At 35.0% G+C, this 13031-nt stretch overlaps 1 protein-coding gene across 1 annotated transcript in view; it reads right to left on the bottom strand.

Annotated features, from left to right (window-relative positions):
* The window catches only part of LOC131049219 (uncharacterized), a 214579-nt gene that overhangs the window by 58562 nt on the left and 142986 nt on the right, over positions 1-13031 (bottom strand). Inside the window, exon 14 of the mRNA XM_057983262.2 lies at positions 9229-9327. Within this exon, the coding sequence (XP_057839245.2) occupies positions 9229-9327 (99 nt within the window). The remainder of the gene's footprint in view (positions 1-9228; positions 9328-13031) is intronic.

The raw sequence follows: 13031 nt of genomic DNA, 5'->3' as shown, positions 1-13031 counted from the left end.
TGATTTCCAACGAAATTCATCAAAAATTCATAAAAGTTGTCAGCTATCTATTGTATAAGATTCTAAATGTGATTTTGTACTCAATTTATATTCAAATTAATCAAACTTAATAGAAAACACTTTTGTACTCATTTATGGACTCCTTGGATACATTTTATCATTGAATTTTACAAAAAAAAAAAATGTTTTAAAAGACAAATAATTATTTAAGTTGTCGTGATTTTGCAAAGTTATCTGGAGTCAAAACTTTGGGTCTATAGTGCTAATTTTGAGTTTTCCCAAAGTTTTTGCCAGTCTGCCAAACTTTTGCCGGGTCACAAATTTTGCATCTCTGAGATTAATAACTGTGTCTCCACAGAAAATAGATGGTCCTTCAAATATCATTTCCAACTATCATGGTAAGAGTGCTAATTTTATAGTATGTTCTTCCTATACTACTAACTATTGAACCTGGCACAACCTTTGATATAAAAGCATAGCTCTCTATATTCTTTGTATAACTGTTCATTAGTTCTAATTATAATTCCAATGATTCTTCACCTTGTGGTATTATCATTAGAGATAGAGATTATAATTTGTTGTAGTGCTCCTCTCCTAATTAATGAACCTTAAACATTCATTACAAGTAAGTGAACCTTACTCCATTCTTCCTTAGAGATAGAGACTTAGAATTTTAAAACCATAGTCATGAGACTCCGAAATTCCAAGGAAAGGTAAGCCAACAACAAAATGATAATTAAATGTTTTGTATTAATAAAGGGGACGAAGGCTCCTTAAACAATCAATTACAAGCAAATTTTCTAAAACATAGACGAAAGACCAAAAAGAAATATTCTAAATAAGAACAAACTATGAAAAGGAAATATCCTAAACTAACCAAATGATCATTATAGAAACATTACATAATTACTTCAATACCCTCCCTTAATGGTCATTCTAATAACTACCCTATATAAGAATTGACATAATCTGTAGGTCATTTGGTCACGAATGCATAGAAGGCTGCCTTTTCCTCCTCCGAATGCTCTGCAAGATGAGCCTACTATTGAGACCCTCCCTAGTTCTGCAGAACTTCTGGATATGACCAAGTTTACCATAATCCTTCTACCAAAATCCTTCCAACATGATGTTGGTAAACAAAGCGATCCCTCCCTTTATCTAGAGACACCATGATCAGCTTTTCAAAACTCACACAAACTAAATAAGCAGCTTTACCCGGAGACGCGTTTCTAGCATAATTTGACCTATCCCGGAAACTCACAAAATTTCAAAAACCCATACTCTAGCTGTCCCATAAAATTAATGATTAAATTTTGATTATTTGTTTGACTTCCACTCTCATGTAAACTCTCAATTTAAATTATTTAACACAAACGTTATATGTTAAGGTTTTAAAATGTATATAAGCATTCTTTATCCATGTTTTTAAACGAATATTTAAAATTTCCCTATATATTTTAAATTTTCCCTATTTTTTATATAGCTGTCCCCACTGTGGTCCCCTACTTTGGGAAAAAAAAATCCGTCCCGGAAACCCGTTTGCTCGTCCCCCCGTCCCGGAAACCTGAGGTAACATAGTAAATTAGTTTAATTGATTTTAGACATCAATGAAAATTGAAAAAAAAAAAAAGTGTTAGGGTATGAAATTTTTTGGAAAAGTTGAGATTCTTGAAATAATAGTGAAAAAATCAGTAAAAATTCTCAAAAAATGGTGTTAAATCTTGTTCATTGGACTCTAAATCAATTTAGACTACTTAGGAAAGGCCATTGATGATTTTCTATTAACCTAAATGCAACAAAAAAGAAATAAAATGTTTTAAAAAAACATAGAAAAAAAATCAGAAAACCTACCTGGGAATCCGATTTTGCTTTGAAATCCACTCCAATTCCACTTCTAATCAACTAAAATTGATGCAAATCATGTTTGAGAGGCTTGGGAGGCTGTTTTTCCTCTTCAGCAGCAAAAGAGAACCAAGGAAATGAAATGAAAATACACTTTTTGACATCCCTTCCCTTTATCAGCTGTGCACACGATTTTTTGGCAAAGGACTCGCCGAGTTTTTGCCAAAAACTCAGCGAGTTTTTCTGGCAAGTAAATGGCAAGTTTACTCACCAGACCAAAAAACTCACGAGTTTTTTACTACTCAACGAGTAGTCCACCTATGGTGAAGATAAACAGCAATCCAATTATAGAGGAGATAGAGACCAATAAAGGAACGATTGGAGGAGGAATGATGCCACATGCCTCAACTGTGGAAAGTTGGTCACTATGCCACTGAGTGTTGGGGAGATAAGAAGAAGAAATGTCCATTTTGTGGAGATGAAACTCATGACCTATATAAGTGTGAAAATGTACGACAATTCTTTCAAAATGTTGGAACACTTTGAAGAAGGTGATGACTTGCAAAGAGGAGCTAGAGTGATCCGGAGAGTACCTTCGCAAGCACTAAGACGATACATCTAATGAAGATTTTCAGAGAGAAACAAGTGGTGGAAATAAAGAAGAAGAAATCCAGGGATTGACACTGGAAAGAATAGACATAAGGAAACTAAAGAAGAGTATGAACACTCTAGCATGGTGGAAGAAGATCAGGAGTACTTCAGGCTTAATGAAAATATGAGAAGATAGTGGAAAAGGTAAAACAATATACCAGTCAGTAACAACAAGATGAAGTAGCATGTTTTACTAGAGAAGTCAAGATGTTGAAGCTACCACATGGGAGAGAATAGGAAGACCAAATCTTGTAAAAACTACCATGAACATAATCTTAGCAAATCAAACTGATATGGAAACATCAGGCACATGGAAAAATGTTGAGGTTAACATCAAACCCATCAAACCATTGTTGACTTTAAAGTAGTAGAGATGAAGGAACCATTCAACAGATTTAAGGCCTTGTTGGAATTGTGATGGTTTGTAAATTCCAATGGTATTGTGGATTCCCAGAAAGAAGAGATCTCGTTTTCAGATGATAATAGAATACTTCACATTCCCTTAATGAAATTCCCTGCAAAGTAGGATGAAACAATAGAAAAGAGACCAAATCAGTCCTCAATTTCTGTGATGTCCCCATCAACAACCTAGTCATAGTTAACAATAAAATGATCAAGGGTGGCAGCCTTGATAGTAACTTTTATTAATTAGATGTTAGCAAGAATAGTATAGCAAATTAATAGTTAGAATAAGATAATTAGAAAACCATGAAGTCTTATGAATAAGACGGTTTTCTAGGAGATATAAGGACTAATTAAGATACAAGGAGAATATTGTCTCTATTAACCCTATCATGGCAATAATCATCATAGAAAATGAAGTAACATGCTCGCAGCCTCAATCACAAGGATGAGTCCTCTTCAATACTTGTATTGTACCAAGTAAGAAGAACATCATCATGAAAGCAGAATTAGATCAGATCAATCTTATATGAAGAATATACAAGTGATCGATAATAATACATCAGTCAGCATATAGATTTAATATACTTGATATTGATAGTCAGCAGAGACATATCGATTGTCCTTCATAGTTGAAATGTTGATCAATACAAAATTTAGGAGCCATCAATATCCAATAAAGGAAGACACAAGAAGCATCTGATTGTCTTGATCCAGTATTGTTAAATATTAAGGATTACCCAAGATTAGAGGAGATCAATAGTCAAGCATTGAACAATTAAGTGATTCCATGAAGATGCTCATGAGTGTCGACTATAATGACAAAGCATACTAATCAGTAATTAAAACATAACAAGCTGATTAGCACTCTAATCAATCCATGAAGAGGCACAATATTAAGCCAGCCAATAATCATTACCAATGGATGCGATTAGCACCAACAATGGAGCAGTTATGAACGGGCATGAGTCATGTCCATTACCAAACAACTATTCGCTCCTATTATCGTGTATAAGAAGGCCATCGATAAGCTTCTCAAGTGATCATCAAATTGATATTTTATTCTTCTTTGTATCCAGATCAGGTAACCTCTATTGAGCATTTTTTGCCTTTGGCATATTCAAGTTGCATAGTTCAAAGGTAATATTCAGAAACAGCACCAAACACTTTGCATATTTTCAAAGCCTAAATCAGAAACAGCAATCGTCCTACATCATTATAGGTGTGAGGAAAAGAAGATTCCCATCACATCACTCTTGCCATATCAGACACAGCATTATAGTAACATTTCTATCATTAGAAGAAGGTCCACTGCACATATCTCATTTTATACATAAGGAAAAGCAAAGATATCTATAACCGGCAGATTGGAACATCTCAGTCATTGCATAAATCCTCACGTATACATCAGAAACAGCATAAGAGATTGATAACCTTAACTAATCAGAAATTGCACGCATTGAGATTGTCATAGGTGACTTCATCTCTTTATCTATTGCAAGAAAAAAACATCATAATTGGAACAGCAGATCATCAATCTGGTCAGCAATTGGAACATATATTATTGAGTGTAAGTTGTATTGAATATCAGAGACAGCCACTGTTCAATTACCATAATCATAACAAGAAGGCCAGCATCATTATTATTATTGTCATAAGATCAACTTTACATACTTGAATGATAATCTTACTATTGTGCATTAAGCAGTCGTACATAGAACAAGTCATCTTGCATACGTTTAATTGATTGAATCAGAGATAGCAGTAATAGTGTCTCATATATTACATCCTTTGCATAGCATAAACATTATAAATGGCGTCATAGAGTAACATCCTCTGTGTTACTTGAGATTTTAAGGAAAGAAATCTCTTGCAATTGATTGATTTAGTTGATTGTTCCTTAATTCATAGAGAATAACAAAAGGGCACATTACAAGTGGTATCAGAGCATTGCATTGTGTGGTTCTATTACATTGTTCTTAAAATGGGACATTACAATTTCCTGCAAGGATACCCCCAAATGTATGGCCAAGTTTGATGTGCTGGTATAGCATCACAAGTGAAATGATACAGCCAGCAATGGGGGAGTTTTGCAATCGCCAAACTCAATAGTACCCCTGCAACTTAACCAAAAAAATTCTCAAATATCAGCAAACAAAACACACCAAAATCCTCTATGGCTGGAAGCAGCAACGGACACTCCAATCTGCACAGTGGTAATCTCTGAAATGAGACTATACGAATCTGGCTACAGATTATCTTTCAAATCCAAAACTAAAAGTCTAAAGAGTGTTTTTGCCCTCTGAAGATAATGGAAGAACTCGCAAGTTCAATCCAACAACATAACACAATCAATCAACGGCATATGCAACAATGAGCCCCAACACCTCCTTTTATAGCTTTTGGAAGGAAAATAACCAATTACCAATTTAAAATAATTCATTTATCTCTCCAAAGACCCTTTGAATTATAAAATAACTTTTCATGTGCAAAGGTCCCCTTATCTAGGCATCCAACTTAAAAAAAACTAAATTACCTTTCCAACAAGCTATGCACTAAGTTGCCCTAAAATTATTTCTCAACATTAGACAATGTTAGTTAAATAATTAAATAAAAACTCAATGACTCACCCAATTTGTGAAAAGTACTTAAACGCATTTCTGATGGCACCAACAAGATACTGAAGACTTGGGATGATTATCTAAGTCAATGGACCAAATTTCTAGAAATAGATGTGCTTTCCAAGAAGTTTAGAGAACACCTCAGGAGTCAGAAAACACTTTTGAAAGTGTCAACACAATCCACACTGCTAACTAGGCTCACTACCAAAAATAGAATACTAAATTACTGAACTTGTGCTCTCCAAGATCTTTGGAGTCCCCCTTTCTCTTACCAATCAGCCTACAACTCTCAAGAACTATGCTAAAAGCTCACAAGTCAATTAGGCTCATATTAGGGACATTATATTTTGGCCTCATTTGGATGCAGAGGTGTGTGTTTCATCATGCTTTGGCAATGGGGTTACAAATATTCCCATTTGTGTGTAAGGCGAGGCAGAAGTATCTCCTATCTCAATATCAAGACAATTGAAGAGGTCATGTATTTTGCTTTTAAGCTTCATACACTTATTTGTAGCATAGCCCTTGATTTTACAGTAATCACCACATTTGTTATCTTTATACCATGTGAGCTTGGGCTTTGTGTTGGCAAACTTGGTGAGGGAAAACATCACCATATTGGCTTGAGCAAGAATTTGGAACAACCACCATTGCTTACCCCAAGGAGGTGTTTTAGCATATTTTAGTGGGCAGCTTGAGTTAGCCTAATGGGATGGAGAAATTGGTAGGTCATTGGACATTTTGGACATGTTTGAATTCTTCGAGAGTTTTGGCGATTTGGATATGTTTTTAAGTTTGGTGAACCCATCACCAACAACATTCTTGTTCTTGGTCAAGAATTCAGGTTTGTCATTTTAGCTGTCTTTCATGAAGGTCTTTAATAAACCTTTTACCATGAGATCTTTTTCAATATAGACTCCCTATTTGATGATTTCATTGAATGTAGTGACACAATGCACCTAAAGTTGAAAGGTAAGTTTCCAGTTTAGGTTTGTGATTGAAATGTGTACAAGTTACTTCTCAAAGACATCCCAAGGGAAACAACATGTGAAGCTTATCAAATATTGTAGCAACGAGGAGATGTTTTCTCCATTACGTTGCTTTGCATTGCAAAGATCCAACATAGTAATCATGCTTGACATTATTGGAGAAAAGTGTGACAAATTCCTTTTGTCGGGTTAGCAAAGGTCGTAATGGAAACCTGGGGAAGGCACAAAAACCATTACAAGGCTTTTCCTACCAAAATTCAAGGGAATAGCCTCTACAAGTACATGTCATCGTAAGCAATCTCCTAATGCATTATGAAAAAATACTTGACATAGTCACATAGATAACTACTCCCTTCTATACTTGTCAAATTTTGGTACCTCATAATGAAGAGGAAAGCATATTTTCAAGATAGTCCAATCAAATAGGTAAGCACAAAGTTATTTCAACTTGTATTGTTTGTGTTGGTCAGATGTCCTTATTTGTAATCCCTTGATGGCATTCTTCATCTCTCGCCACTCTTGGTCAAAGGGGTTACCAAGAGGTGGTGGTGGAACGAGATGTGAGAAATGGGATAGGTTTGCTTCAGGTTTGGTGGTTTGAGGTGATTAATGGGGGTATAGAATTATTTGGGATTGTTTGATTGAATGATAAGGGTACAAAATAATTTAAGATTGTGTGATTGGGGATGGAATGGTTTGTTAATAAATGCACACATTGCCAGATACCTATATATTTAGTCATATATATATATTAAATTTTACTATGACATTTCAGCGTCATGTATGCTGGGCTCAACCAAAACTAGCATGGTTGGTGGTATCTACACAAGCACAAAGGAATTTCGGCATCTTGATATCATACTTGGATACATACAAAAAAATAATCTTTCAGAAACATTCAAACCCCGTGAAAAAGTAAATTCTGATCAAAATTGCCAAAGCTCCGTTTAACATATATAATGTTATAGTATACACATTGTCAATTACCTACTTATTTGATCATATATAATTACCATAACATCCCACTGTCTGCTGTATGCTCATCTAAACAAAAACTCGTGATTGATGACTTGTGAGTGTCTGTGAGTGTGTGTGAGAGTGTGAGTGTGTGTGAGTGTGTGTGTGAGTATGATACGCTGAAAAATTATTAAAATAATATTGTAATGTTTCTATAATGGTCATCTTAGTTGGTTTAGTAAGTTTCCTTTTCTGTTGTTTAGGATTGTTTCTTTTTAGAAACATCGTCTTGCAATCTTTTATAAACAGTCTTTCATCTCTATTGTATATATCGAAATATCATTTCATGGTATCAGAGCGAGTTAAGTTTTTTCACAAATTTTCTTTAAAAAAAATTGTGGGTATTTACCTGGAATTCATTTAAAGAAGTTTTCTGAATCGATTTTTTTATGAGGAAATCATGGGATTTAGAGGGAGATCTTTTTTTGACGAATTTTTTTTTCTAAAATCAAATTCGTGGGTAACCTGGAATTTTTTCCAAAAGGATTTTGATCGATTTTTTCTAAAAATCGTTGGTTTATGTCAAGAAAAATTGTGGGTTTCATTTTGCAAAAATTTATGGACTCGTTTGAAGCTGGAAATTTCAAGGGTTTCTTTGGTTCGAAGGTAGCAAGTTCGTATTTGCTGATCGTGGAATATTTTCTTAAGAGTCGCAGGTTTATATCTGAAAGATTGAGGGTTTTCGTGGATTTTTGTGGGTTTGAAAATCGCATCAGATCGCAGTTTTTTTCTGATCACGAGGATTGGCACGACGTGGTTTTTTCTTTTCACAGCGTCCCTGCATCTTTTTGCGATCTCTTTGCAAGTTGAAGGTCTCTGCTCGAAGGTTGTGAGGGTCACGATCTTTCTTCTAGATAGGGTGTCTCAATCGAGCAACATTTTATCCACATGAAATTTTTTTTCCTTCTGCCTGCAACATATTTCCGCGATGTCTGCAAATCGCAGCAAGCGCAAGGGATTCTGCAGCATTCGAGGTTTTCTTGCGTCAAGACTGCAATCTGGGTGTGGGTCTTTTTATTTCTTCTGCAACCTCTGGTTTTTTAGTCACCATTTCTGCTCGCAACAGGGTTTAAATCTGCAGATCGCTGCTTTTCAAAGCATTTTTTTTTTGTTTGTTTTTTTTGCTGCACGAATTTGAATTTTTCCGCATTCTGAGTATTGATTTTTTTCCGCATTTTGAGTATTGATTTTTTTCCACGATCTTCATTTTTCTTTCCGCCTAATTTCTGCAGATTTTATCCACCACATTTTGCACACCTGCGACAAGGGTTTTTTCCGGCTCGGGTTTTGCTGCAGATGGGTTTCTTCAGTTTTGTTGCACACAACGTGTTTGGGTTTTGCAGCGCGATAAAGCTTTGTTTGTAGTTTGTTTTCTCTGAGGAAGTATTTGTGGTTTTTTCCACAAAAAGTCATGGAAATGTTTTGCATGAATTTCCTAACAATCAGTCATCAGTTTTACCATTTTTTCACTAAACAAATGGTTTGTCGATTTTTCCACAAAATCATGGGTGAACTCAGCATCACATCAACTGACACCATTAGGAGGATTGAACTTTTCGTACTGTTCTTCTGAGAACATTTTTAACAATCTTGAAGAAATTCTGGAATTGTCTCTCCATTACAATTGCGCGTGCGTGTGCATGCATGTGTGTGTGCGTGTGCGTGATATGCTGAAAATGACACCATTAAGAGGATTGATTTTTTTGTACCATTCTTCGGAGAACATTTTTAACAATCTTGAAGAAATTCTGGAATTGTCTCTCCTTTGCAATTGCTTCACTCATTACAGATTCACTGAAATTCATTGGCTGCAAAAAAAACATAAGCCCAAGGCATCAATGAAGACATACAAAACAGTCTATTTTATTAAAAAATAGAAAACAAGAAACTAAAACAAATAGTCAAATACCAAGTAAAGGAACTATGCATAAATTAAGCATAATGCTTTAATTATAGTCATCAAAACCACACATATAGGTCGAAAACCACATTCAAAACACGTTTGTGTAGCTGGGTCTTACAACCCACAAAGCAACATACTAACAAAATCAGAACGTTTTTCACATTTTGCATAGTCATTCATAACATTAAACAAAATACTATCAAACACAGTTGAATTTTGGTATACAATGCAAAATGTTGACTTGAGGAAATCTCAGATCTTTATAAAGTTCACAATCATAGAGGTATTTACCACACAAAACTAGGTATTTCCCTCAACATATAAGGCTACAAGCAATACGTGGAGCTTTAATTTGAGTAAAACCACCTGCTTTAATGCTAATCAAAACATGAAATTTTGTGGCATAATCATCATTAACAACTATTTTATGTACCCCTTAAGCTAAAACAACAATTGATCTGGAAACTAACAATTTCCTCTATTTGTTAAAATTTTGGATTTGGTAAATTGAAGGATTTGAGGGGTCCTCCACCCAAAGAAAATATTTCATAACATTTTCCAGAAAGCAGAATAAAGACTGAAATATCAGGCAGAGTTAAAGAGTTTTATGAAATATGGGTTTATTCATTAAATTTCATCTTACCAGAATAGTAAACTAACACAACACTTGAATGCAGACAGGTTCCTCACATATATGCAACAAGAACGCTAAAATGACAAAAACCAACATAGCATTTTTCATTGCCACCAACCTCTGTACAATGCCACCAGCCATTCCACAGTAATTCAGCTTTACAGATTTTACTCATTTTAGGATTTTCTGTATATCAAAAACACAACCCACCTCTTCATTGAAAAGCACCTACAATACTTATCTTCCTCATCCACCACAGTTCTCTTTTCCTTCATTGGTTTAGGTAGACTTTATTTAAACTGACAGTCAGAATGGACTCCCAGCATTATCTTCCCATGTAAAACCATCCATTCTCTGATCTTTAAGGTACCAAATCAATTCAAACCGGTGATATCTTGCAGCCTCAGTCAAGACACTAAGAGCATGAACTTATGCCTTCAGCTCATACAGCTCAGTCTTCAGATTCTCCAACAATTCCTGTTCTGACTATGACTCCTCAGTGAAAACCTGAATTGCAAACTAATATGAAAGAGCTAGAGGCCTAAAAACCTAAATAAAACTTGCTGCAAAATCGGAAGTTCAGTCTTTCAGTGGTCCTTCACCTAGCTCAATGCAATAAGCTTTTTTCAAGGTTTGAAAGCAATCATAAAGCTTCCAAAAAACCAAAATACAAATACAGCATCTTGCATTCCACAGAGAAATTCCACTCCCTGAATTTTCCGGTTTAGAACTAAATGTAAGCATGTTTCAAATCCAGCTTGACCTTTTCAAGAAGATATCATTTCCATGTTCCAATGCCATATTGACCTCTTCAAGAAGATATCATTTGCAATTGCAAGCTACTCAAACATTAAAATTGTTTTTCAAAATTACTCAACAAAGACTCATCAAATTAGCTGGTGTAACTGCTGGAAATACACAAATTCTCTGGCATTACCAACTGTAAATGCCATAAAACCACCTTTGCAAATATCTTTCCTTGAAGCCCAAATGCGAGTTTCAGACAAATGAACCAACTCCCAATGTAAACAATCTCATGTAGAGACTCATGCATTTGAACACTTATCAGTTATTCTAACTCCTTTTCTAACTTCCATCAAGTACACACTGCTGGACTGCTTGGCAGCACCAACTTTTGGTTGCGATTTTCTCCATATGTTTGATAGGCTTTGCTCTGCTGGGTTGGATTTTTCCTCTTCTATCAGGTTGCTATGGGAAGGATCAAAGTCAAACCTTTGCCTAAGGGTGTTCTTTCAGAGTATTATATCTAAAATTGCTTACTGAAATTGGTTACAAGGTACTTGTGAAGTCAATGCTAAGTGATCAGCCTTCTGCTTATGTAAAATCGGACCTTTTCAGATTCTTGGGTTCTGAAAGGTTTCAAGAACACCGGAACATGTTCTTGATTCCTCCAATTCTTGAATACCCATTGGAATGAGTAATTTCTAAGGTTTACAAATTGGCATTTTTTAGGGTCATGATATAAACTTTGGTTAGCATTTTTCACTTGGAAATTTATTAGGATTTGTGCAAATTTGTATAAGTGTTTCAGGTGTGGCTAGAAGGATTCTACTTAGCAGACTTTCGGAAGTCCCAAGCACTCTTGCAACATTTTTCAGAAGTCCCTAAATTCCTCATTTCTTGGAAATTTTGCAAACCCGAATTTCTCCAAAATCCTAGAAATTTCCAATCCTATTCACAGGTTCAGATTTCCTCTGATTCCCAAGTTCCCTCACACAAAATCTCCTAATTCTCTTTGTGGACTTGTGAACTCCCAAAAGCACATTGGAACATGTTTCCAAGTACCCCAAAATCCTTGGGAGGCCAAAAACCTCAAGAAAGGAGAAAAAAAGAGCAGAAAGCAATTTCCAAGGTTTAAAATATAGATTAGAGGCCAATTCAGCTCAAACGATCATACAGAAGTGAAAAAATCCATAGAATCCCACCAAATGACTTTCTAATCAATTCCAACTAAAATATTCCTTGTACATCATCAAAGGCAATTAATTGGAAGTAAATTTCTCTTCTTGTCTAGCAAAGACAACTATGGAAACCTCACGTGGAATAAAACCCTTGAATTCCTCTTAACGATTCATGTCTAGTCAGCATGTAGATAAACTTTTGGTATTCCATTTTGGGTGTGCAAAGGACTAAGAGTTCCATCTTACAATTCACATGACAAGTGTCAGGCATCTAGGGTTACTGTTTCCTACAAGTTTCCTATATATAATGTATATGCATATTCATTTGTAGCGGTTGAAACATATAAAAGACAGATCGGGACATTGAAGTTTGAAAACTGTAATGAAGGAAAAATACAAGGGAAAGTCTCACAATCCTAATTTAACCATTTTCTGCAAGAATAAACATCTGATCTCTGTGTCTCAATTGTTGTGTTAATGATTTTATTCTGTTGTTTTATATGAATAAGGGTTTGATAACCTAACTGTCTCCTTTGTTGTATTGATTGTTCTTTAAGATAAGTACACTTTCAAGGTGGAAAATCTTTGCTTATACATTTGCTATAAGATTTATTGTTCTGGTTAGCACATTTTCAAGGGAATTGAGAAAACTTTCCAAGCAGTAAATGGGATTCGCAATATTTGTAAGGGATGACTAAATATAATTTTTTTATCCGACCACATTTGCAGGTTTCATTTTTTGCAGGGCAGAGACATTTGATACTTAAACCTCAGAGTTTATCTTCTTAACATAGGGTTGTGTAGTAGTTTCCAGACTCTACATTCCCAAGGAAAAGGCACCAATCTATCCTTACTTCTCTAACCCAACTCTTTCTTAGAAAGGTAGAAAGAAAAAATGAAGCCTAATTATTATGTAAATTATACTATTCAAACCTGAGAATAACAATATAAGGAGTTCTTACTAGTATCCTTAGAATCCTGTATTTGCATATGCATTTTGTCTACTTTTCAATTTAGTAAATCTATTGCAGTTCATACAGAAATGTGTGATAA

Source organism: Cryptomeria japonica, chromosome 11, assembly GCF_030272615.1.
Source record: "Cryptomeria japonica chromosome 11, Sugi_1.0, whole genome shotgun sequence".
NCBI classification, from domain to species: Eukaryota; Viridiplantae; Streptophyta; class Pinopsida; order Cupressales; family Cupressaceae; genus Cryptomeria; species Cryptomeria japonica.
The sequence above is the reverse complement of the archived record's forward strand: the minus strand, read 5'-3'. Positions and strand labels throughout refer to the sequence as shown.